The 25,868-nt window shown below is 31.8% G+C and overlaps 3 protein-coding genes across 9 annotated transcripts; 1 reads left to right on the top strand and 2 right to left on the bottom strand.

Annotated features, from left to right (window-relative positions):
- Positions 1–2,041: 2,041 nt before the first annotated feature.
- Positions 2,042–6,167, top strand: LOC140884973 (B-type cell cycle switch protein ccs52A-like). 3 transcript variants are annotated; one of them, XM_073291886.1, is made up of 10 exons: positions 2,042–2,693; positions 3,218–3,340; positions 3,422–3,526; positions 3,890–4,069; positions 4,155–4,217; positions 4,306–4,500; positions 4,965–5,066; positions 5,180–5,242; positions 5,334–5,402; positions 5,784–6,167. In XM_073291886.1, the coding sequence occupies exons 1-10, from the start codon at positions 2,190–2,192 to the stop codon at positions 5,835–5,837; spliced, it is 1,458 nt and encodes a 485-aa protein (XP_073147987.1). In that variant the 5' UTR covers positions 2,042–2,189; the 3' UTR covers positions 5,838–6,167. The 3 variants fall into 3 exon arrangements, 1 of the variants encoding a protein (XP_073147987.1); XR_012150783.1 differs by lacking the exons at positions 5,334–5,402; positions 5,784–6,167 and adding an exon at positions 4,623–4,793 and having other exon boundaries at positions 5,180–5,191; XR_012150781.1 differs by lacking the exons at positions 5,334–5,402; positions 5,784–6,167 and having other exon boundaries at positions 4,623–5,066; positions 5,180–5,224.
- A 908-nt stretch (positions 6,168–7,075) lies between these two features.
- Positions 7,076–15,912, bottom strand: LOC140884631 (protein STAY-GREEN homolog, chloroplastic-like). 2 transcript variants are annotated; one of them, XM_073291448.1, is made up of 5 exons: positions 15,638–15,912; positions 15,381–15,566; positions 15,096–15,263; positions 13,663–13,734; positions 7,076–7,550 (listed from the first exon to the last, which is right to left on the bottom strand). In XM_073291448.1, the coding sequence occupies exons 1-5, from the start codon at positions 15,749–15,751 to the stop codon at positions 7,236–7,238; spliced, it is 855 nt and encodes a 284-aa protein (XP_073147549.1). In that variant the 5' UTR covers positions 15,752–15,912; the 3' UTR covers positions 7,076–7,235. The 2 variants fall into 2 exon arrangements, with proteins under 2 accessions (XP_073147549.1, XP_073147557.1); XM_073291456.1 differs by lacking the exon at positions 13,663–13,734 and having other exon boundaries at positions 15,638–15,906.
- Positions 15,913–17,974: 2,062 nt separating this feature from the next.
- Positions 17,975–25,520, bottom strand: LOC140884728 (agamous-like MADS-box protein AGL19). 4 transcript variants are annotated; one of them, XM_073291592.1, is made up of 7 exons: positions 24,794–25,520; positions 22,529–22,613; positions 21,356–21,420; positions 21,158–21,257; positions 20,726–20,767; positions 20,578–20,619; positions 17,975–18,262 (listed from the first exon to the last, which is right to left on the bottom strand). In XM_073291592.1, the coding sequence occupies exons 1-7, from the start codon at positions 24,973–24,975 to the stop codon at positions 18,149–18,151; spliced, it is 630 nt and encodes a 209-aa protein (XP_073147693.1). In that variant the 5' UTR covers positions 24,976–25,520; the 3' UTR covers positions 17,975–18,148. The 4 variants fall into 4 exon arrangements, with proteins under 4 accessions (XP_073147693.1, XP_073147699.1, XP_073147686.1 ...); XM_073291598.1 differs by having other exon boundaries at positions 17,981–18,262; positions 21,356–21,417; positions 24,794–25,518; XM_073291585.1 differs by lacking the exon at positions 17,975–18,262 and having other exon boundaries at positions 19,544–20,619; positions 21,356–21,417.
- Positions 25,521–25,868: the final 348 nt, after the last annotated feature.

Below are 25,868 nucleotides of genomic sequence, written 5' to 3' on the forward strand. Positions count from 1 at the left end.
TTAAATATAAATAAATATAAATACGTAAATATATATATATATATATATATATATTTAAATAGGTATCGGGTCAGGTATCGGGTAGGAATTTACTATATCCGCCTTCATCACCAAATAGGGTTAATTACATCCACACCCCTTGTGAAAAGTGTAAAAGACATAAAATCCCTTAAAAAATATTAATAGGCTAATGCATCCGTCAATTTTTTAAAATGTAGCACATTTCACTCCTATGTTATACAAACTCGGGCACATTTATACCCTCTCATAGGGGTTTTTATGCTAATTTTTTTAAAACATAGGGTCTAACATGCTATTAATTTTACACATGGGGTTTTATGTCTTTTAGACTTTTTACAGGGGGTGTGAATGCAATTAGCCCCAAATACGAGATCCCCGTACCTCAGTACCCATTTATTTAATCGAATCCAAAAAATACCTCCATATCTTCCTCCATTCAAGTCGGGTATCGGATTGTCCATCAGATTCGAAAGAAATTGTCATCACTAATTGTGATAAAAAAATATAATAATAATAATTAAAAAAAAAAGCCATTCCATCTCTCTACCGTCTCTAAACGACCTTAAGCTTACCATATCTATGATGTCCCGTTTTATAATTAAAAGAAGTTAATTAAATTAAAAAGATTAATGCCAAAACTTGCAAAGGTGTTCGATCAAGTCCATGAAATAACTGAACTTTTGATCAACGGTTAAAAGTCTCATCCCTTATCAACATCTTATCAAGCGAAGTGTGATTTATTTGACTAACATATGGTCTACAGTCTATTATTGAATCGGGAGCTTATCCAATTACATATGACGTCGTGGGTTCTAACATAAAATATATATTATAATATTACTACTAAATATAGATATTATATTAAATTTATTATATGAGTAATATTCATTTTCATATACAAACTATTTATAAAATATCAGATTGATACATGAATTATTGTAAATGATTAGTTGGTACATGATCAAATTAAAAATTCAACTTCACCCTTAACCTAAATTTCTATTAAGCCGGTTGGTATTATTAAATTTTGATTAGGTTTATAATTTGTTTTCAATGTTATTTTATTGATTAATTTTAAAAACATCGTATTATTTAAATTTTATATCATAATAAATAATTGTCAACTCAAATTATACAAGAAAAAAATATTGTAATATATTGATGAAAATATAATAAAATAAATATATGTCACTGGAGCTCATTGATCTTGTGTTTAGACTGTTGAAGCAAACATAATGGACATTCTAGTTTTTCATGTTGTTTTGTTGGAAATTCAAAAGTTTAACATAACGTTTTAAATAATGAAAAAACAAATGTCATAGAACAAAAATATCACTAGTTATCTCGACTTAGTGATTCTAATGACATAAAATTTCTCCACTTAATTTAATAATGTGTAAGTTTGTATTTTTTTACTCTTGAATTTAAAGATAAATAAATAAATAGTTTTTATTTTATTTTTAGCGATATATTAAATATCTATCAGTCGTGTATATGATTTATTTATTGAGTGTGATTTTATTAATATATACTTTTTATATTGTTTTTTTCCAAAAAAATGAATGATATATAGATAGAAAAATAACATTTTATTATATATATATATATATATTAATATTTTGATAAAATATTATATTTGAATAAATAATTTATTAATTGGTAAAAATAGTAAGAGACTTATTTCTTATAATTTTTAAATAATTATAAATTTATTTTTATAAATTTAATCAATAAAATTATTTTGAAAAATAAACTATGTATTGAGTTGAATTTATTAAAAATAATTAAACTTAAAAGAAATTTTATTAAAAAAATAAAATCAAACTTTTAGTTGGATCATGTAATAATTAATTTATTTTTAATAATTCATATATAAATTTAATATTTTATCAATAATTCGATTATCAATTTTAGACTTTATTATTTATTATATTATATTATATTATATTATATATAAAAATGTCTGATGCTGTATAAATTCCCGCAATGTTCACACGTTTCTATTACAATTCCCGGTAAATACAAAAAAGTACAGCACTCGACAAACACCCACCATCCGCCGCAGCTTCTCCGCCCGCTGCTGCCGGCACGAACTACGACCACTGCCGGAGATTTGGTTCCGTCACTTCTGAAGGAGGAATCTGATTTCTCCCGGATAATTATGAATTATGGAAACCGCAAGTACGAGCACATCCTTCACAGAGCCCAAAACTCCAGCGAAAACCGCGGCCACCGAGCTTCTCCACTCGTCTTATCGCCGTCCCTCATCCTCCCGCACAATATGCGGTGACCGCTTCATCCCGAGCCGATCCTCTTCTTATTTTGCCCTCTTTGATCTCCCGAATTCTAATTCCGATCCCTCTTCTGATGATTCGAATTCTGCTTATGTTTCCCTTTTGAAGTCTGCCCTTTTTGGCCCAGAATGCGTGGGTGCTGCTACTGGGTTTCATCCATCGACTCCGGATAAATCTTTTCTCCCGGGAAGATTTGGCGGTAGTAGTCATAGTAACTATCTGCATGCTAGTCCTACAAATTGCAACATTTTCAAGTACAAAACAGAGACCCGGAAATCTTTGCATTCGCTTTTGCCGTTCGGGTTTGATGATCACCTTCCTGGGATTTCTCATAGTTCTGTTAAGGTTCCCAGAAAAGTCCCGAGGTCTCCATGCAAAGTAAGATTTTTTTACCGATTCTTAGGTATCCTCACGTCTGTAATTCTGAAATAATTGATTTATTCAATTTTAATTAATTTGTTCTTACGTTTATGGGTTTTGCTTTTGGTTCATTGTTTTGGAATTTGCGTCTTGATATTTCAGGACTGTTCTTTTGTCGGGAGGAGATGTTACTATTGATTTATTGATTTGTTTGTTGATGTAACGTGGGGTATTAGATTCAGTTCCGGTGGCATAGTTTTTCAGTTTCTTTTCTTTAGCTGTTGTCAGATTATGTAGTCTCCTTAATTTATTGTTTATCGTGGAATCGTATTTATGGTTTTGTTGCTGCGTCATTAATATCTGTTTGAATTTGGCTCCGGCACATCGATTTATATTCTTGATTATGTGTTAACCAAACCTTTTTCTCGTTTGTGGTGAAATTTGTCCAGATTGCGTGTTCGTGTGCGTAGTTTTCTCTTGTTTCGAACGCCTGTGCTCTTGAAAAGCTTAAAATTAATGGGTTTTTATTGCATTTGGCTTAGGTTTTGGATGCACCTGCACTACAAGATGATTTTTATCTGAACCTTGTAGACTGGTCTTCGCAAAATGTGTTGGCCGTCGGGTTGGGAAACTGTGTTTATCTATGGCATGCTTCTAGCTGCAAGGTTGGACTTCGTTCTCTCTACCTCTTTATTCTGTTATGATTTCCAGAGATGATGAAATATGTTTTTCCGATGATTATGCAGGTAGTGAAGTTGTGTGAATTGGGGCTTGATGATAGCGTGTGTTCGGTTGGCTGGGCATATTGTGGTAGGAATCTGGCTGTCGGTACTAACAGTGGAAAGCTACAGGTATGCTTTTCGTTTTCTTCTAAGCTTTTGCATTAGTTCATAGGATATGGGCGGCATCTCATTCTGTAGCCCTTTCTTTGTACAATTTTGCAGTTCCTTTGACATTTTAGTGTTTTTGAATCCTGAGTTTCCCAATTATTTTACTTTATTTTTATTTGTGATTATGAGCACACAAAAACTCGCTTTTGATTTAGCCAAAGCTGTGCACTTATCCCATGGAAAATGAGTTCAGTTTGCATCAATTTTGATTGGCCTGACGAAAAACTTGAACCAGTTTTTGAAATTATATCTCAATTAGTGGGATCTTGTTATCGTGTCGCACTTTTGTGCTCCCATGGTACTGTAATAGCCTCTTCCATGCAGTTATGGGATGCCTCTTGTTGCAAGAGAATAAAAACTATGGAGGGGCACCAGTTTCGTGTCGGTGCCCTTGCCTGGAGTTCATCTCTTTTATCTTCCGGAAGCCGGGACAAGAGTATTCTTCAGCATGACGTACGAGCTCGGGATGACTATGTTAGCAGGTTAAGTGGGCATAAATCTGAGGTCTGGCCTTTACAAAGCCTTCATCTTTTCTTGGATTCATATATTATTTGGAGATAATCTTATGGCCAATGACACATGTTTTTAGGTCTGTGGATTGAAGTGGTCTTGCGACAACCGTGAATTAGCATCAGGTGGAAATGACAATCGGGTAAGTTAGTATATTTCGCTTAAATATTTGTGATTACCAATTTTTAGATACCTTTTCTTCAAATTGCATGTGCCTTTATCTTTTGTAGCTTTTCGTATGGAACCATCATTCAGCTCAGCCAGTGTTAAAATTCTCTGAACACACTGCTGCCGTAAAAGCAATTGCGTGGTCTCCTCATATTCATGGAGTCCTTGCATCTGGAGGTGGCACTGCTGATCGATGCATTCGGTTCTGGAACACCACTACAAATTCACAATTGGGTCGTATGGATACCGGAAGCCAGGTAAACCTCCCGTCCTTTTTGCTTTTTAAGTTTGTGAATGACACAATTTGCATCTTTTGCTTGTGATCATGAAGTAAAATACTATAGCTCATGACTCTATGATAATAATGCTGTAATGGCAGGTCTCATTCTTGTTATTGAAGGGCTATTGTTAGATCTTTCTCGGAACTTTGATATTGCTTTGTTGACGGAAGGAGTGGCAGAGACTGCGTTGAGACATTTCATCGTTCATTTTGTTGTTTGTTTACCCTACGTTGGATTGAATATTGTGTGATGTTTGTGATTAAGAAAATGTGCTCTTCCTTTCCTTTTCTAACTATTTTACTATCTCGTGCTGCATGTTCTAATGGAGGAATTTTCTGGTTACAACTTTAAAAATATTCTGAGAAATAACTTTGTGCGAAGTACTTAAATTTTGAAGGTGGAGTTTTAAGATTCCCTGAATTGAAATATATTAATTGCAGGTATGCAATCTTGTGTGGTCGAAGAATGTCAATGAACTCGTGAGCACCCATGGATACTCTCAAAACCAAATTATTGTATGGAGATATCCTACTATGTCGAAGGTACCATAAACTACCCTGATGTAGAAAAAAATTGGACTCGGGATTTGAATTTTAGCCTTTTTTTGCATGTTTCTATGGTCTAATATTTGACTAGTATTTATCGACCGATGCAGTTGGCAACTCTTACAGGCCATACATACCGGGTACTTTACCTTGCCATTTCTCCAGATGGACAGGTTTGCAAACAAGAATGAAGTACAAGTTTATAATTCATTTTTGTGCTTTTCCATACCAAATACATGTGGTTTTTTGTGGGGGGTTTTGCAGACTATTGTGACCGGAGCAGGAGATGAAACGCTTAGATTCTGGAACGTGTTCCCTTCTCCCAAGTCTCAGGCAAGAACTTGTATTTCAAAATGTGTTAGTTTTGTATTGCTGCGACTTAAGCCGCTGCTGCTCATTTTCTAGTAACTCCTCCAACACTATTTCTACTTGTCTGATAGTGTATGACATAAAAAGTAATGATCTAATGACAATCGTGAATTGTCAGCTGCTGCTGCATGAAATAAATCACCAAATTCTCGAACCTTAACTGCTTGTAAGGTGTAAATTGCAAATGGTTTTATTTCAGCTTTGGAAAATACAACATTTTTCCAAAAAGCAACCAATAATTTTGTCATGATGACGGATGATGGTTATGGCGTGACGGATCATTCATTTTTCGATTTGTTGTGCTCAAAACGTTTTACATGTAGCTCAAAGCCTTCTCTTCTGCAGAATACTGAAACTGAAATCGGAGCATCGTCTCTCGGGAGAACGCAGATTCGATGACCTTTGATGCTGCATCCATGCAGAAGCATTCGATTGCTCTTGCGCAGCTCGGTGAGAAGAAGCATGACTTGTGGCTCGGATTAGCAAAGGCGATGCAGGACACTGATGATTAAATTGTACAGCAAGGAGTTAATTTAAGGCTCAATGACTCCTTAGTTCTCCAATGCGCCTGCCAGCTTCATTGTATCATAGATAATCAAAATAAAAATAAAAATAAAAATTTATTCTATCAAAAAATTGTATTCAAAATAGAAATCCTGATTCTTTTCCTCGAAAATATATATTATCCTGTCATCAAATGATATCGTTTTGTTCTCAATGTATATATATGGTGTGAATTATATATGAATTTTCTTGTTCTATGTTGTGATACTGTTAAGAATTGTCTGTTGGGAAAAAACCATATAACGTAATCCATAAGATTAAATCATCAACAATATAAAACGATAAACTGAAGCTGAAGCTTATCTAAATCCATAACAATTGGTACTCATATGGATCTGTATGGTTGAACTTCATCATGTGATCTGAAGACCATAACCTTTTATTTATATGTAGAGATTATATTTAAGCACATCAATCAAATACAAAATCTCACAAGTATCTACTACACATTAAAGCTTCACACCATATTATATACATTAAAACCCAAATAATCGGAAACTTTATTTATATAATTTTTGTGGGTTAATTTTATTTGACAATCCACAATACATAATTATTTACATAAGCCCAATGTTGGATTTATGATCCAACATTATCTACATTTCTTTAATTAATTTGAAAATTTTCACTTGGAATGAGAGAAATATGAAAAAAAATAATAATAAAGATATAAAATTGCATTTTAGTATTTGGTGTCGTTTTGTTAATTTTTTTTTTTCACAAACTGGGGTCGGCTTGTTTCAAAATGGATTTGGAATTTGGATAAATTTAAAAATGTAGATGGAGATAGTACTAAGATTGAAAAAAAAAATATGATATTTTAAGAAAATATAAAAATAAATTTCAAATTACCAATAAAAAAAAAGGAAATTACAAATAAGTATCAAATTTTTTTAGGTGAAAAAGAAAAAAATTGGCATTTTTGTAAATTTATTTTGGGTTTCATCGAATTAATTGAAAGTTAATTAGTATAAGGTGTCATTTTTAATTAAATAGTAAGATAGTAATATATATTTCTTATCAAAAAATAATTAAATTCGAAATAAAATGATTCTATAATTAAATACTTGCACTCTCACAACAAAAGGAATTAATTCAACTCATGAAAAATACTAGATTACAATTTATATATTTACAATCACGCCAAAAACTATGCATTCCAAATTCTAAATCAATTTCAAATTCTAATAACTATATCAAACACTACTAATTTTAAGTTTTTTGGAGATAAAATCAATTACTAATTTTACTCATATATGAATCTGCTAATTTTGGGCCCAAGGAGTTTAGGCTCATTGCTGGAAAACAGCATGTGCACTTCTCTACACATATTTGTGGAGAAAGTGAAGTTTCATTCTCTCCGTTTAGCTCTCCGTTTGGCCCAATAGGCCCACCAGATGCAGCCCAACTTTCTTTAAATGGGCCCCAGCACTCGGTTTTGTTGAACCGTGAGATGTGGGAATGGAAATAGACCCAAACCAACGACTCTTTGAGTTCCGGGTAGCTGTTGAACAAATTCTCGTCTCCACTGGCAAAGGCCTTCAACACCTAATCAATCATTTGAATTTTGTCACCCAAAACTTTTTATTTAAAAAACTAAATATAAAAAAAAATATTTTGTTGTGAAAAAGTAAAAATTTACGGTAAAAAGTAAAAACTCAAAAACTCAAAATTTATCAAATTCTACACTTTATAAAATTTTTCTCTCTTCACAATTGTGTTTTTCTACACAAATGGAGAGACCTATTTATAGATCTCAATTGGAGATTAGTCAAAAATTAATACATCATTAATTACATCATCACACACTAATTTTCAATATTTTACAACTCAATTTTCAACTTTCAACCTTCAACATTCAACAATAAATAATAATATATATTTATATATATTTTCAACACTCCCCCTTGTGATGATGATCATGATAGAATGACTATCTCCATTACGTGTTGTATACTGCCTCGTTAAAAACCTTACTAGGAAAAACCCATTGGGACAAAAACCATAGTAAGGAAAAAAGAGTGCAGCCACGTAAACTCCCCCTGATGTCAACATGAATGATTCTTCACATATTTCGTAGATTGCGCATCCCAATATTATAAATGTGTTTTCTGAATATCGCCGTGGGAAGTGCCTTTGTGAAGAGATCGGATGAGTTCTCACTTGATTGAATGTAACAGATATCAATATCTTTATTCTTCTCCAGCTCTTGAGTGTATGCAAAGAATTTAGGAGGAATATGTTTAGTTCTGTCACTTTTGATGTATCCTTCTTTCATTTGGGCAATACATGCGGCATTATCTTCATACAGTGTGATTGGATTCTTGTCCACTGATAATCCGCAAGAAGTTTGGATATGCCGAGTCATTGATTTAAGCCAGACACATTCACGGCTTGCTTCATGTAGTGCAATAATCTCGGCATGATTTGATGAAGTTGTAACAAGTGTTTGTTTCTGTGATCGCCAAGAGATTGCAGTGCCTCCACGAGTAAATACATATCCGGTTTGGGAACGTGCCTTATGTGGATCAGATAAGTATCCAGCATCAGCATAACCAATTATTCTCTGATTTGTATCTTTTGGATACAAAAGTCCCAAATCTGTCGTTCCTCGTAAATAACGGAATATATGTTTAATTCCGTTCCAGTGCCTCTTCGTTGGACATGAACTGAATCTTGCCAATAAATTTACTGCAAAAGATATGTCTGGTCTAGTGCAATTTGCAAGATACATAAGGGCACCAATGACACTTAGATATGGTACTTCAGGACCAAGAACAACTTCATCATCTTCACATGGACGAAATAGATCCTTTTCTATATTCAATGATCTGACAACCATTGGAGTACTTAAAGGATTTGATTGATCCATATTGAAACGTTTAAGGACCTTCTCTGTATAATTAGACTGGTGAACAAAAATTCCACATTCTTTTTGTTCAATTTGTAAACCAAGACAATACTTGGTTTTTCCAAGGTCTTTCATTTCAAATTCTTCCTTCAAGTATAACATCACTTCTTGAATTTTTTTATTCGTTCCAATGATGTTTAAATCATCAACATATACAGCAATAATCACACATCCCGATGTTGTTTTCTTGATGAAAACACAAGGGCATATTGGATCATTTACATATCCCTTTTTCATCAAGTGTTCACTTAGCCGATTATACCACATTCGGCCGGATTGCTTTTACCCATACAATTATCTTTGTAATTTCACAGAATAAAATTCTCTGGGTTCTGAACTTTGTGCTTCTAGCATCTTAAATCCTTCAGGGATTTTCATGTATATATCACTATCAAGTGATCCGTATAAATAAGCTGTAACAACATCCATTAGACGCATGTCCAAGTTTTCAGACACTGCTAAACTGATCAAATACCGAAACGTAATTGCATCCATAACAGGAGAATATGTTTCTTCATAATCAATTCCAGGTCTTTGAGAAAAACCTTGTGCAACAAGTCGAGCTTTATATCTCACTATTTCATTTTTCTCATTTCTCTTTCGAATAAAAACCCATTTGTACCCAACAGGTTTAACACCTTTAGGTGTAAGGACTATAGGTCCAAAAGCACTACGTTTATTTAGCGAATTTAATTCAACCTGGATGACATCTTTCCATTTTGACCAATCCTTTCGAGTTTTGCATTCACCAAAAGATTTTGGTTCATTATCTTCATTTACGATGTCACATGCCACATTGTACGAAAATATCTCATCAATATCTTGTACATTCTTTCGGTTCCATATTTTTCCAGTATTAATATAATTGATAGAGATTTCATGATTCTCGTCAGTTTGTGGTTCTGACAAAATATTTTCATCATCGTGTGTTTCTTCTGGAACACCATTTTCTATTTTCTGATCATCATTTTTCTCTATGTATTTTCTTTTCCGAGGATTTTTATCCTTTGAACCGATTGGCCTTCCACGCTTCAGGCGTTTTATGACATCATGAATGTCTTCATTTTGTTTCTTTGGAATTTCAACTCGAGCAGGGGCATTTACAGCAGGTATATATGATTTTGTTACCCCTTTTGTGTCTGCAAATGCATCTGGCATTTGATTTGCTATTCTTTGCAAATGCACAATTTGTTGTACATCTTTATCACATTGTTTAGTTCTAGGATCCAAATGTAATAATGATGGTACATACCATGTGATTTCTTTTTCGATGTGTTTCTTTTCTCCCCCTAACATTAGGAAGTTATTTTCATCAAAATGACAATCAGCAAACCGTGCTGTAAACACATCGCCTGTCTGAGCCTCAAGATATCTAATGATTGATGGACTATCATAGCCGATATAAATACCATTCTTTCTTTGAGGTCCCATTTTTTTTCTTTGAGGTGGTGCAATAGGCACATATACCATACATCCAAAAATTCTCAAATGAGAAATATCTGGTTCTTTGCCAAATACAAGCTGCAATGGGGAGTGTTTATGATATGCACTTGGCCTGATGCGAATCAATGCAGCAGCATGTAAAATTGCATGTCCCCATATAGAAATAGGGAGTTTCGTTCTCATAATCATTGGTCTAGCAATCAACTGCAGACGTTTAATCAATGATTCAGCTAATCCATTTTGTGTATGAACATGAGCTACAGGATGTTCAACAGTAATTCCCATCGACATACAATAGTCGTTAAAAGTCTGGGAAGTAAATTCTCCAGCATTATCAAGTCTTATTTTCTTGATTGTATATTCGGGAAATTGATTCCGCAATTTTATTATTTGAGCCATAAATTTTGCAAATGCCACATTCCGAGTGGACAATAAACATACATGTGACCATCTGCTAGAGGCATCGATCAATACCATAAAGTATCGAAATGGTCCACATGGTGGATGAATTGGCCCACAAATATCACCTTGAATACGTTCAAGAAATATGGGTGATTCCTTTTGGATTTTAGCTGGTGATGGTCTTATAATAAGTTTCCCCAGAGAACATGCCTTACACTGAAACTTATTATTCTGAAAGATCTTCTGGTCTTTCAGTGGATGACCACTTGTATTTTCTATAATCCTTCGCATCATTATTGAACCAGGATGTCCCAATCGATCATGCCAATTTGTTAGTATTGAAGAATTTCCAATAACCATATTTGATTCGATTGGACTTATATGTGTATAATGCAATCCAGTAGGGAGCATTGATAATTTCTCAACTACATATTTCTTTCCTGATTTATATGTAGTAAGACACATATATTTCTCATTTCCTTCGGTTATTGTTTCCGTATCATAACCATGAGAATATATATCATTAAAACTCAACAAATTTCTTTGTGATCGTGGTGAATATAAAGCACTATTTATCAAAAATTTTGTACCATTAGGTAACAAAAATTGTGTTTTGCCACATCCTTCAATCAAGTCTACATGACCTGATATTGTATTCACCATTGTTTTTGTTGGTTTTAATTCCAAGAAATATTTTTCATTTCTGAGGATAGTGTGCGTTGTACAACTATCTGGTATGCAAACTTCCAGTGCATTATTTCCATCTTTGATCATAGCATTTTCCATAATGATCTTCAAAAACAATATGCAATAAAATGAATTAAGAAAGATACATGCAAATTATAATATGTTACAATTTAATTGCAGAATAAAACAATACATGCAAAATATAATATGTTTTATAATATAAAAATTACATTGTTACATTCTTTTCCCACCAGTACATTTAATCAATATCTTCGAAATCATTCAAAAAGTAGGCAGCATCTAAATTCATTGAACCACTTGTATGGTCAATGTTTTCAGTAAAATTGGTCTTTTTTTCTTTCCCCTTTATTGAATCTTTATAGAGCTTACGCAGATGCTCAGGGGCTCGACAAGTTCTTGACCAATGTCCTGGAGTGCCACATCTATAACAAACACTCTCAGTTCTTTTTGGATGATTTTCATTTTCACCCATATTATCATGCTGCCTCTTTTGTGGGTGGTTCGTGACGTTCCTTTGAGATGAGTTATTGAAATAACTATCTCTTTTATTTTCAAATCCACGGCCTCGACCACGACCGCGATCATTTCTACGCCCACGTCCACGCCCACGTCCTCGTCCACGACCTCGACCAAAATCTTGTCTATATATTTGATTTTGGTTTTCATTTTTACTTACGACATTTGCTTCAGGAAATGCCGTTGAACCAGTAGGTCTGGACTGATGATTTCTCATGAGCAATTCATTATTTTTTTCCGCCACGAGTAAACATGCGATGAGTTCTGAGTATCTTGAAAATTCACGCACTCTATATTGCTGTTGTAGAGTTATATTTGATGCGTGGAATGTGGAAAATGTCTTGTCAAGCATTTCCATCTCAGTAATATTATGCCCACAAAATTTCAGCTGTGAGACAATTCGATACATCGCAGAATTATAATCACTCACCTTTTTAAAATCTTGGAATCTTAAAGTATTCCATTCATCTCGTGCGGTCGGAAGTATAACTTCCCGTATATGCTCAAAACGTTCTTTTAACCCTTTTCACAGAATCATTGGGTCTTTTTCGGTCAAATATTCACATTTCAACCCCTCATCAAGATGTCTGCGTAAAAATATCATCGCTTTTGCTTTATCTTGTGAGGATGATATGTTATTTTCTTTGATAGTTTCGTTAAGACCCAATGACTCGAGATGCATTTCTACATCGAGGGTCCATGGCATATAATTCTTTCCGGTTATATCAAGTGCAATGAATTCGAGTTTCGCCAAGTTCGACATGGTGGTACTAGAAAATAACAATGCATTTTATTAGTTAATTTCCATAAATATGACAATACAAAATAATGGAAGTACGTAAATTACAAGTGCGTATACAAATAGAAAAAAAATATGTGTTGGAAAATCGCTGGTGAGTAAAAGACTCGTGAGCATGATGATCATAGTCGTTATGAAAAATATCCTTATAAATGTCATCATCTCCATCTTCGAAAAAACCGAGGATAAAATATTTTGAGAGAAAGAATGAATTTGGTGTGATTGAAAATGAGTTTGAGTGAACATATTTATAGGGCAAAAACTAGCCGTTTTGTTACCGTTTGTGACCGTTGGGGGTAAAGAAAAAATTGAGTATGTGTTGAATAAAAATTCGTGATAATCATGTAATGCATATAATGATAATCATAATTAAATAATTATGTATATCATATCACATTATTATAAGGTCAGTGTCGTAGACAGCCTTTTATATAATGTTGTGAAATTATACCAATATAGTTAGTATAAAGTCAGGTATAGTATATCATATCACATTATTATAAGATCGGTGTCGTAGACAACCTTTTATATAATAACATGAGATTATACAAATATGGTTAGTATATAAATACACAATAATATATATCATATCACGTTATTATAAGGTCAGTGTCATAGACAACCTTTTATATAATAACATGAAATTATATATTAATATAGTTAATATATATATACATAATAAATATATATCACGTTATTGTTTAAAAACCTTAGAGGCTTTTATATTTGTCGTATCCCTTACCGGGAGTGTGGGATGTCGTCTTAACATCCTCCCAGGATTTATAACAAGTTTTGAAAAAAACTTATTTTTTCATAACATGATATTATATATTAATATATACACAATAAAAATATATAAACAGTAAAATAAAAATTCTTACTTGTTGAATATTTTTGACTTCTTCTTGTATTTTGGAGCGTCGGAAAATATAGAGAACCTTCGAGCGATCGTGCTGATAACGTGTTGTGAAAAAGTAAAAATTTACGGTAAAAAGTAAAAACTCAAAAACTCAAAATTTATCAAATTCTACACTTTATAAAATTTTTCTCTCTTCACAATTGTGTTTTTCTACACAAATGGAGAGACCTATTTATAGATCTCAATTGGAAATTAGTCAAAAATTAATACATCATTAATTACATCATCACACACTAATTTTCAATATTTTACAACTCAATTTTCAACTTTCAACCTTCAACATTCAACAATAAATAATAATATATATTTATATATATTTTCAACATATTTAAAGTTCTCGGGCAATATTGTGAAGCATGAATTATTGGATGATCACGTGGGGTCTAACTAGACAATTCGATGGCTCCGGTTGCTATACCAATTATCATACGATTTTGACCATCTATGTTATTACTTATTACAATTGAGTTTTAATAATGTTTCTTTCAAATTTTTTTTCTCACCCAATTTTGGTTCTTTGTTTTGTAACTTTAGGTTCCGTTTGTACATGTACTTATAAAACATTTTTATAAAAGTAATTTTTTAAAACTTTTATAAAATATTTTAAGAGTTATTTTAAGAATAAATATTTGTTTGAACAATTATTCTATAAAAAAACATTTTAATTAGTATTTCTAATATAATGATGTCTATCATTGTCTTTCATAATTTCATTCTAAAAACATCTAAAAACACATTTCAAGTATTATTTAAAAACTATACTTAGATAAAACTTTTTAAAAAGAAAAACATTTCAAATTTTTTTCAAACACATACTTTAAGGTTTTTTCAGTTATAAAACACTAAAATCATTTTTAAGATAAATGTCCAAACAGAACCTTTTTTTTTTACATTAAATTGTTTACATGACACTAAACACATCAGTGTCACGCTAGCATCACATAGAAAATAATTGCATAGGTCTCTTGTTTTATGTGATATACAATCATGTCCACATTTATACAATAAAAAAATAATATTTTTAGCATAAAAAATAATATCTTTTAGTGAGTTACCCAAATAGAAGATCTGTCTTACGAAATTGACTCGTGAGACCATACATCTCACAAGAGTTTTTGGGGAAAAAATATTAAATTTACAAAAAGCTAAAGATGGAGGAGTACTAAAACTAAAGTACATAGCACGGAAAACCAAAATCAGAAAAAAGCATGAGACATACACGAAAGATCGAATTTACGATTTTCCCAAAAAAATAGTTAATTATATTAATTGTGACAAAAATCATAATGTTTTAATATATATATTAATGAAGTTGGCATGGGGTTGTAGGGATAAAGTTAAATACCAAAAGTAGGGAAAACAAGGAGGGAAAAGTGAGATGTTAGTGTTACGTACCACAGGGAGTTCTTTGGAGAAGATGTAGTATCTAAGGGCAGCACAAAGATTTAACCAAAGGTGGTCACCACTAATGTGACAATGTACGTGAAGAGACATCTTCCCTTTTATTTTCTTCCATTCCGCCACCACTTCGTTCCTTTGAAATCTCTTGTACCATCCTTGTAACTGTATATATAGTTACCAAAATCCCATATATTAATTAATTAATGAAGGAAAAATTACATGAACTTGTTGTTGATTTCATTTTATTTGAACAAGGAAAAGGTAAAAAAAAAAACGTACCTGGGAATTATTTATGGTATGAGAAATGGCCAGAGTAAGGTTAGAGGTGATATCACAATGCGTGAGAGTATAAGTTCTTGGAAGTTTTCTTGGAGTAGTAGTACTCTTCTCTTCGTCAGCCCCTAAGAACAAAACTTTGAGCTTTGATTCTTCAAATATGGCTGGCCCAAATATTAATCTAGCAACCTGCACATCATATATATATATTGCAATATTAAAAAAAAACAAATTTTAACAAAAATAAATTATACTCTTACAGGGAAAATTGGCTGTTTCTTCTTGGTCATGAATCCTCTTCTTGTAGTTCCGTTCAGAAATGAAGAGGTTTCCAGCTTTGTTTGGAACACTGAAGCAGCTGCTAAAGTTCCCATTTCAGTGGGACGTTCTTTTATATATTATTATTATTGCTAGATCGATCTCTCTCTGATCAGAGTTTTGGTGCAATTAAGTTTTCGTTTAATCTAAGAAGAAGAGACAGATATTATATAATGGTGCAAAGTGCTTCGGATTACTTGAAGAAACTTTGCTTTGGCTCGGGTTCCTTTAAATAACATATGGATGTGATTAGTTTCGCCACAGCGTGCGAAAATGACCAGATATTCGCATATATCGGTGTATACGTGAATCACATTGAATAATAATATTAATGTCGTCTTCTCAGAAAAAAAAAATTAATAATAATATTAATGTGGTTTTTTTGGTCCCAAAGAGTTAAAGGGTTCGAAAATTTTTTGAAGAATTTTGCTTCGCGTCGGTTGACTCGGTTCTTTTAAATAATGCACGTGATTATAGTTTCGTTAAAAAATGACTCGACCTGTAATCCTCTATTTACATGTAGCATCATCCAAATAATTTATATGTATATATAATTAAGGGTGGTATACCGTATCGTATTGAAAACCGTATATCATATATCTTAACGAAAATTACTGTATAAGAAAATGTTATACCGATATTGTACCGACACTCTCGGTATTCCGAAAATCGGTATGATGAAATTTTTGGTACATTAAATAGTATATCGATCATATCGAAATTTTACGGTATATCAAAATTTCGGTACAGTATAAAAAAAACTTTATATTTTTAAAAAATTTATAATTTATTGATTATAATTATTATATATTTTGAAATATTTTTATATTGTTTCGGTATTTCAGTATACCGTTATATATCAAAATTTCCAAATTTCATACTGTTACCATAGCGAAAATTCGGTATTATACATTACGATCTCGTACCGAAATATTTGATATACCGAAAATTCGGTATTTTTTCTCACCCCTATATATATATATATAATTAATATCTCGTTGAAATTAAATAGAGAAAATTATCTTATGTTTTGAACAAGGTTATAAAAATTGTGAAATAATATGCCAAAATATCATGATCAATTAATCTTTACAAGTTTAAGCGAGTTTAATACATGATCAATTATTATAATGTAATTATATATATCAAGTTAATTAATAGATTAAATAACTCATAAATATACACATTTTAAAATAAATGCATAAATTTTTAAGTTATCAAAAACATAAATTTCAAAATCTAAATTGCATGGAGTAAAAGTTTTGCCTAATTGTTAGTCATGTGTCGTCTATTAGTGGCAAAGAGAGGGAGGAAGCTAGGCTTCAGAAAAGGTTTCTTTTGTCTAAAAATCTTATATTTCTAAATCTTTTTCGTTTACTTAAATAAAATTTATTTAAAAGCTAACATTTATATTAAAAAAAATAACTTAAACCCTTAATTTATATAATAAAAAAATAAGTGTTTCATGTATTCTCACTTTTTTTTTATTTATTATCGAGCGTTTCTTCACGCTTTTCACTTAAACGAAGTTTTTCATCGTGCTTCGCGTTTATAATCCGTGTTTTTTAAGGTGTCCAGCTATCATTGAACACGTGGTGGTAATGCTATATATACCTTACAAATTACACGTACAATTTTGTTGTCGCATTTTACCAAAGTCCAAACACATATAAAGTTTTAAGATATCTGTCCCCACTCTCCATTCTGAATTTTGCACATTTCTATCACGCACAGCCTTTTTTGACCTTATTATTCTCAAATCCATTGAATTAAATCATGAGAGCCTATGTACTTTGAAAATGAAAGTGGATTAGAAAATTTTAATCAATTGGATGAAACATTAATTATTAATAATAACGATGATCATGATGTATAAACACGCCATGCGTGTATTGTGGTAAATGTACGTACAGAGTGATGTTTGTAATGTACGTACAGAGTTTAATTGCTTATTACTAGATAGATATTTTTATTATGATCGATATATATCTTAGATCATCACTGCTCTTTTCACTGTGAGTAATCAATTTAAACTTCTTCTTTTTAAAAAAAAAAAAAAACGAAACGAAACGAAATTTTACATATATATACAGTTCGATTAATTAGCTCGGGCTGGATCCCGGGCCAATGAAGGGTCAAGATCACACCGGGTAAAGGACACCCGGTGTGGCACAGGCCCTCCCCGATTAATTAATTCAGTCCAGTATTGCACAGGTTGAGACGACAATGTGTTCCCAAAGTCCCACACGTACGTACGACGTACCCCATGTGCCGCCATCAAATCAATAACAGTTTGTTTTAATTTGATACTGAAAAATCATTAAAGCAAACCTTCAATTGATCTATACTTGACATGTAAAAGGGAAAAATATAATAAACGTGCATGTGATATAACATGTTGAACAAGTTAGATATACATACAGTAATATATATGTAATTAATCAGTCGTAAAACTAAACATGAGCCGCCTTCGTTTTCGGCGGTCCGATGAACAGCCCCGTCTCCACCTCCATATCTGGCGATAACGGTTGGCTTATGGGGATGCTTGACATCGCCAACATCTCACACTATCACACAAATTAAATAATAAAATATCGGATAACATAGTGGATCAAAATCAATTGCATATGCAAATACCACGCATATATGATGTCCACCCCCAATATTCACTCGTTAGTCTTACATAATACATATTACAAATCATATATATCTTTCCAAACTCAAGAATTAGTTGATTTAATTCGTCAAAAAAAAAAAAAGAATTAGTTGATTTAAACTTAAGCTCGCGTAAAGCACTACTCAATCGAGTTGGGTTCGAGTACTTTACTATCATCAAGAGTCTTATGATTTTTTTTACTTTGCGATTGTGGTCTTTAGTGTTATTAAATTTCAGTTTAGTCCTATAATTTAATTTTTTTTTGTCATTTTAGTCTTTTTTTCATAAAAAATGCTGATGTGACGCAATTAATATCAGCGCCACATAAGTACTACATTAGTTTCTTGTTAGAGTCAAGTTGGAAAAATAATTTAAAAAACAAAAATAGTTGAATAAAATGAAATTTGATAACATAAGGTATTAAATTCGCAAAAAAGCAAGCATTTAAGAACAAAAAAAGTAAATTTTCCTACATTTTTATGTAAATTTGATAATTCATCTCAAATTATATGTGGGATTCGCTTTCATTTCACATCAAATTTGAGCATCATGAAAAATGGTAGGATTGGCCATTACATTGGTCTATGGGAACTATTTTTGGTCCTCTAATTGATTAAAATATTATAATTAAACCCTTTTTTTTTTATCATAATGCAAACATGGCTCCAGCATATCAGTAATGTTCAATGTCACATTATCACTTGAACAAAATGAATCGGAATAAATGTGGGGAAAGAAAATCAGTAGACATGACTGACAACATTTTGACCAATATATTAGATAACCAAAATCAAATTTATAGGTCAAGATATTTGATGATTTTTTAAATTTTCTCAATACATTTGGTTAAATACTGATCAACTGCATCTAAATTTTAAGACGTTCAAATAATTTGTAACTACTTTTAAATTAAATAAAATAATATGTTCTGTCAAAAAAAATAATAGGTAAAATTGCATATAAACTCTACGTTATCTGAATATTTTCCTTCATATTCCCTAATAAGTTTATAACGACCACGAAAACCCTCACGATTATAATCTTTTTAAAAAAACGAACGTGTCATTTATATGCTTATGTATCTCTGTAAGATTTAAGTTAGTATACTCGAAATATATATATATATATATATATATATATATATATATATATATATATATATATATCATTTTGACATAATAAAAGAATTAATATATTTCCTCCTCCTTTCAAACACAAAAACTCCGTAAAAACTTTCAGACATTTTTGAGTGCTTTGAGAAATATTTTTATGATCGTCACGTGAAAATAATTTTTTTCAATTTGACATTGTAATTTCAAAATGATTTTGCTTATCTATATATGCATATGACACTTGTAGGATTTAAAAATTAACATCACGAGTGGGTTTAATGGTTGAATTTTGCTTTCACAAAGGTTATTAATTATCCTTAAAGATATATATATATATAGATGCAAGAACCAAAATTTTTTGACCATGTGAGGTTCGGAAAATTTCATGTCACTCTCAGGATACTACTCAACGATGCATCTAGAAGAAGCATATATTGTTCATTCTTAGATATATATAGGACTGTGGAAAAATATCGAAATGTCGTCATATCGTCTTTACTGTACCGAAAAAAAAAACATTATATATCGAAATTTTGGTATCGGTATAAGATTTTTAAATTTTCGGTATTTCGGTTTACCGAAAAAAATTCGGTATACACGGTATCGGTATGATACCGCGTATACCGATATTTTTTTTTAAAAAAATAGTTTAAAAAAATCGATATACATGGTATCATACCGATACTGTACTGAATTTCGGAATTCGGTACGGTATCGGTATGGATTTATGTCATACCGAAATTTTGATATACCGAGATGTCGGTATACCGAAATTTTCGGTACGGTATGCGGTATTCGTTGAATACCGCGGTATATCGTACCGAACCACCCCATATATATACAACCTTTGGTTGGTATTTCAAGAGTAACATCTCATTAAAATTTAAAAGGTCCGTAAAAAAATTTTAAGTAATGCTCCCTCATGATACTATCCCGATGGTAGCAACATCTCATTAATGGGGTTGAACCTATGATCTGAAAATTTTGAAAATTTTTAGCTTTGTTGACTTTCCACAAAGAAGTCTTTTTTGGGAGGAAAAAAAATGAAAGTTTCATGCACCCCCTTTAGTATAACACAAGAAACCAGAGAATAATTGATTAATTCAATACTCACCTTTTCCTTTAAATCAGTGTTCACTTTCATCAGCTTCACCTCCTGCAACATCAAACAATTAAGGGGTTCGCGCATTAGCAGAACAGTACCAAGAAATCACATGTTCTTGATCCTCGAACTCGGCTTATGTATATATATATATATATACCTGCTGTTTTAGCTGATGGATCTGTTCTTGAAATAGAGTGTTCTGGCCAAACATTTTCGAAAAATAACATCCCTTAATATAATCAGATAACTAGAATTCGACAATTCATGCATATAATAAACGACGAAAAAGGCAGAGGAAGTTATTGAACCAACTATATATATATACATGCATGCAACATTATACTACTGAATGTTGGATACTATGTACTACTAGATGGTTGATTACCACAGCCAGATACATGACCGATAACTCGGATTGATTATTGTATCAAACAAAAACAAATCGATACCATAACTAACATGAAAAGATCGTAAAGTACCCACGTTAACTTGCTCGGATACACGTACGTTAAACATGGACAGTACTGATAAAGAGACATATTAGAGAAATATATTTATTTAAGTATGCTAAAAACATTAATGAGATTACCTTTCGAGCCCGGATTTTGCTTAAGCTTTTTTCCAACTGATCTTCTATCTGTACTAACTCGGCAACAGAACAAGAATCTATACTTTCTCCCAAGAGCTTTCTGTAAATATTAATTTATGCAATATTAATTCTGAGGTAATTATATCAAGTTTTGAAATTTAATTAGTATATAAGTACCGCTGAGTGGCTCGTGAATACCTTTTAGCATCTTCAAGGATCTCGAGTTTCTTATACGAATCAGCCGCCTCATCTTTCAGTTTCTGCTAAGGATTCAATAATGGCCAAAGGTAAGATATATATTGCATAATTCACATCTTATGTATTATATAATTTGGGTATATTATCTGTCTTCGGTCATTATAATGCATGTATAGTTTGCCAAGAAAATTGTATTATTTTTTCTCCAAGATTATTTTTTTTTAAAAAAAAAGAAGAAGAAGAAGAAGAAGAAGAAGAAGAAGAAGAAGAAGAAGAAGAAGAAGAAGAAGAAGAAGAAGAAGCAATTTTTAGGATCATTATAATCAAACATTCAATGGTTGGTACATGTAGTTTCTTTATAATATATATATTCAGAAGAGAAATAAAATTCATATTTTAGTGCACGAATTTTTTTTCCTTACTTTTCATTTTTGATGATCATGTCGTCAACCAAATTCATAGTTTTAGTTCATTAATTTGCAATTTTTTTTTATATTTTGGTCATTCTTCATGGAGTACTTAAGTGACACTGAAAAATATCATGTGTCGACGGAAAATGATGACGTATCACCAGAAATTGATGATGTGTCAGATATCATATCAGTACTCCGGTGAAAAATGACCAAAATTGGGAAAAGAAAAAGTACATATTAATAGACTAAAATTGTAAATTGAACCATAACCTAACAAAAAATAGAAAAGATGCAAGTTACAACAAAACCAAGAATATATTTTTCTCCATATTTAGACCATCACCAAGGGAATGATTCAACATACTTTACAAAAGTATAAGAAAAGAAAATGGTCCCATTTTTATAGCCTTTCGTCGATGTTGCATTTGGACGAACGAAATTGAAATTAATGATTACAAATCTACAATAACAAAAGCATTGATATATTTGGATAAATCCATTTGACAAAACTGGCCCAACTACTTATTTTTTGAATCATTGAATTGTCATTTCAATCTTTCTTTCTAATACCTCCTCAAATCCAAATCTTCTCATCCAAATGCAACCAAAAGGTTAAACATACATAGTATGTATGCGAAGGAACACGGTTGAAGATATATAATAGAGCTAAAAATGAATAAAATATTGTTTGTGATTGCTTCTAAGAATCAATTTTGAGTTTTTCCTTCACAAAATTTGAACACTACATAAGAATCCTTACCTGAACATATACTTCTTCGGTTATTCTCAAGCTGGCTAGGGTCTTGGCATTCTTTTGATACCGTTCAATTGTGTTGTTCATTTGACTGCCAACAGTTGCAAAATAAAATAGAATACCAAGAGAAATCAATCACTATTAATAAATGAAGCTCCATATGTAATACACACTAAACTTGACTACTTGAGGGCTTGTAAGTTATGGTCCTTTTCTGGTTCAATTAATTCGTTTGACTCGAGTTGTAGAACTGATCAAATTTATAAATAATCGTGCCATATATATAGATTTATCAACCATATTATTATGAAACATATCATCTTTCAACCAAACAGTGTTGGTGTCAAAATTTTCGAGATTTTGGGATTGATAATTTCAGGAAACTCGCATACATAAAGAACAAAGAAAATATCAGAAGTTTATATAGCTAATAGTACCCGTGCATTAACTTTAAAATTCTATCCAGAAATTAGGGATGACAATTTCCTCCGAACCCGATGGGAACCCGATATTCGACCCGAACGGAGGAGGGTATGGAGACATTTTTTGGACCTGATTAAATAAATGGGTAAATGGGTATGGGGATCTTTTAAATAAGGATGGAGGAGGATGTAGTGGTATCCTACCCATACGCAATTATATATATATATATATATATATATATATATATATATATGGAAAAATAAGTTTTTTGATCCAGTAACTTTACCCCCTTTGGGTTTTGGTCCATTAACTTTTCCGATGTGGATTTTGGTACACTAACTTTGCATTTTAAGTGTTTTTTGGTCCAACTGCATATGTGTCAGCTTCTGATTGGTTCACGTCATCATTTTGGACCAATAAAAAATTGACACGTATGCAGTTGGACCAAAAAACACTGAAAATGCAAAGTTAGTTATCAAAACCCACATCAAAAAGGTTAATGGACCAAAACCAAAACATGGACAAGTTAATGGACCAAAAAACTTATTTTTCCTATATATATATATATATATATATATATATATATATACATACATACAAATATTAATTTATATTAAATAAATGCTAATTTAAATTTTTTTGGTTGAATTATGTTAGTTGGATGAAATAATGAAAATTATTAATATAAAACTAATGCTATTTTTTAGAATTTTTATTTTTTATATAAGTCTTTGATTGTAAATTTTCTTCGGTGTTTTATTTTTTTATTATCTTAAAAATTTTGATATAAAAATCTAGTAAATAAGTATAGTTTTATCAAATAATTAAAATTTTAAAAAAATTATTTTTATGGAGTATATATAATAAATGGGTATATGGGTAGGGTATGAATATCCGATCATCCGACGGATATGGGGATGAAGATGAAATTAAATATCCGATGGGTATGAGTATGGATTTAATAAATGGGTATGGGGATGGAGGCACGATATCCTACCCATACCCGACTCATTGTCATTCCTACCAGAAATGTTTACTAATTAATTTTAATTTTAGCGTACGTAGGATAAAGGATTTCGCGAGAATATTCACTTTTACGTACAATATGGGATTTCAACACCACATCTAAATCCCAAACAGTACTTCAGAGTTCAGCCCGATCTATTACATGACACTACAAAACAAATGTAAACTAATAAATCGTACGTGTACGTATATACAGGCACAGATGTGTGTGTATATATAGACACACTATTCTTAAAATTACTAATTTAGTATTCTAAAAAAAAATTACTAATTAGTTAGTTCAATTATATATCTCATCATGTCCCCATGAAAACTGACGGGACATGTTTACACCTGGCCCGAAAGAAAATTTAATGAGAAAATTCTTTCTTTTTTTTCTTCGTCAAAACTAGTTAGGCAGCCCAAAAAAATTGAGTTTCCCAAGCACATTCGTTTGGCATTTTAATCATGGCAAAATTCAAATTTTAACATGAAATCATGAAAATAAAAACTATTAGAATATTAGTAATCATTTCATGGATATTGCGACTTGCGACATCAATGGAGGTAGAAAAAAAATAAATTTAGAAAACATGGTAATTTTATTTTAATTTCACCAAAAAAAAAAAAAAACCCCTCCACAATCCACACTGATCAGATCAATGTAGAAAAACTTTTTTTTCTAATTTTTTCAAGAAAAAAAAAAAAGGTCAACGATATTAGTACTATGTCCAAGCAGGTACGAAGTGATGAACATTCTACAGAAACTTATGCAAAAAAAAGCAGCCTGATAATTAATCAAAAATCACGAAAATAAATTATTTGTAAATTAAAATTTTGTACCTGGAGCTTGAAAATTCATAGAGTCTACCAGAAGGTGAAAAGATTATAAGAGCGACTTCAGCATCACAGAGAACTGAGAGCTCAAAAGCCTTCTTCAAAAGCCCACTCCTGCGCTTGGAGAAGGTCACTTGCCTGCTACTCGCATTCTCGATCCTCTTCATTTGAGTTTTCCCCCTCACCATTTTCTCTATGTATATATATTTCCGGGATTATTGGAACACAAAAATTTGGGCTGTTGATTCACAGATTTTTCATGGGTTTCTCAGATCTGTAACCGGGAATATTGAGCCGATACCCGTAAAGGGTTAGAAGTAATATATATAAATCACCAAGAAAACATCAATAAACCTAGGTGGGATACCAAATATAGAAAGGGATATGGAGTTGATTGTCTCCAAAAATAGCAAACAACAGACAAAACTTTTTACATGGGTTTCTCAGATCTGTGGGATTTCTAAGCTGGAAAAGGGGGGCACGAAATGGATCGAGTGCGTTGAGATAAGAAACCCTAGATTACAAATCGGCCTCCAAGAAATGATGGTGGCAATTATTTTCATGTATATGGGATTTGAAGTGATTTCAAAGATTCAAAACCATGGGAACAGTGGAAAATTGTTTGGTTTATTGGGAAAGACTTGAAACCTCATCTCTTTCTTCTTTTGGTAAACACAGCGCCGGAAGCACTAAATATAGACAAGATAGAAATAGAGAGAGATTCATGAATTGAGGGAATATATATGAGAGTTACAAATTATATTAAAGATCGAGTGGAAAACTTTATGGGATTTTTTCTTCTTTTTTTTTTTTTATTATTATATAGTTTTGTTTGGGGTTATTCATTGATGAGTGAAATAAACATGGTTTGGGCTTTTGGTGACCATATATAGACACCAAAGTATATTGGATATATATTTTCATTAATATATATAAATATATGAGTAAAACTCCTGTGATACGGGTCAATCCTACCCATATTTACAATAATAAGCAATACTTTTGGCATAAAAAGTAATACTTTTCAATGGGTGACCCAAATAGAAGACCCGTCTCACATAATTAACCCGTGTGACCGTCT

Source organism: Henckelia pumila, chromosome 1 (assembly GCF_033568475.1).
Source record: "Henckelia pumila isolate YLH828 chromosome 1, ASM3356847v2, whole genome shotgun sequence".
NCBI classification, from domain to species: domain Eukaryota; kingdom Viridiplantae; phylum Streptophyta; class Magnoliopsida; order Lamiales; family Gesneriaceae; genus Henckelia; species Henckelia pumila.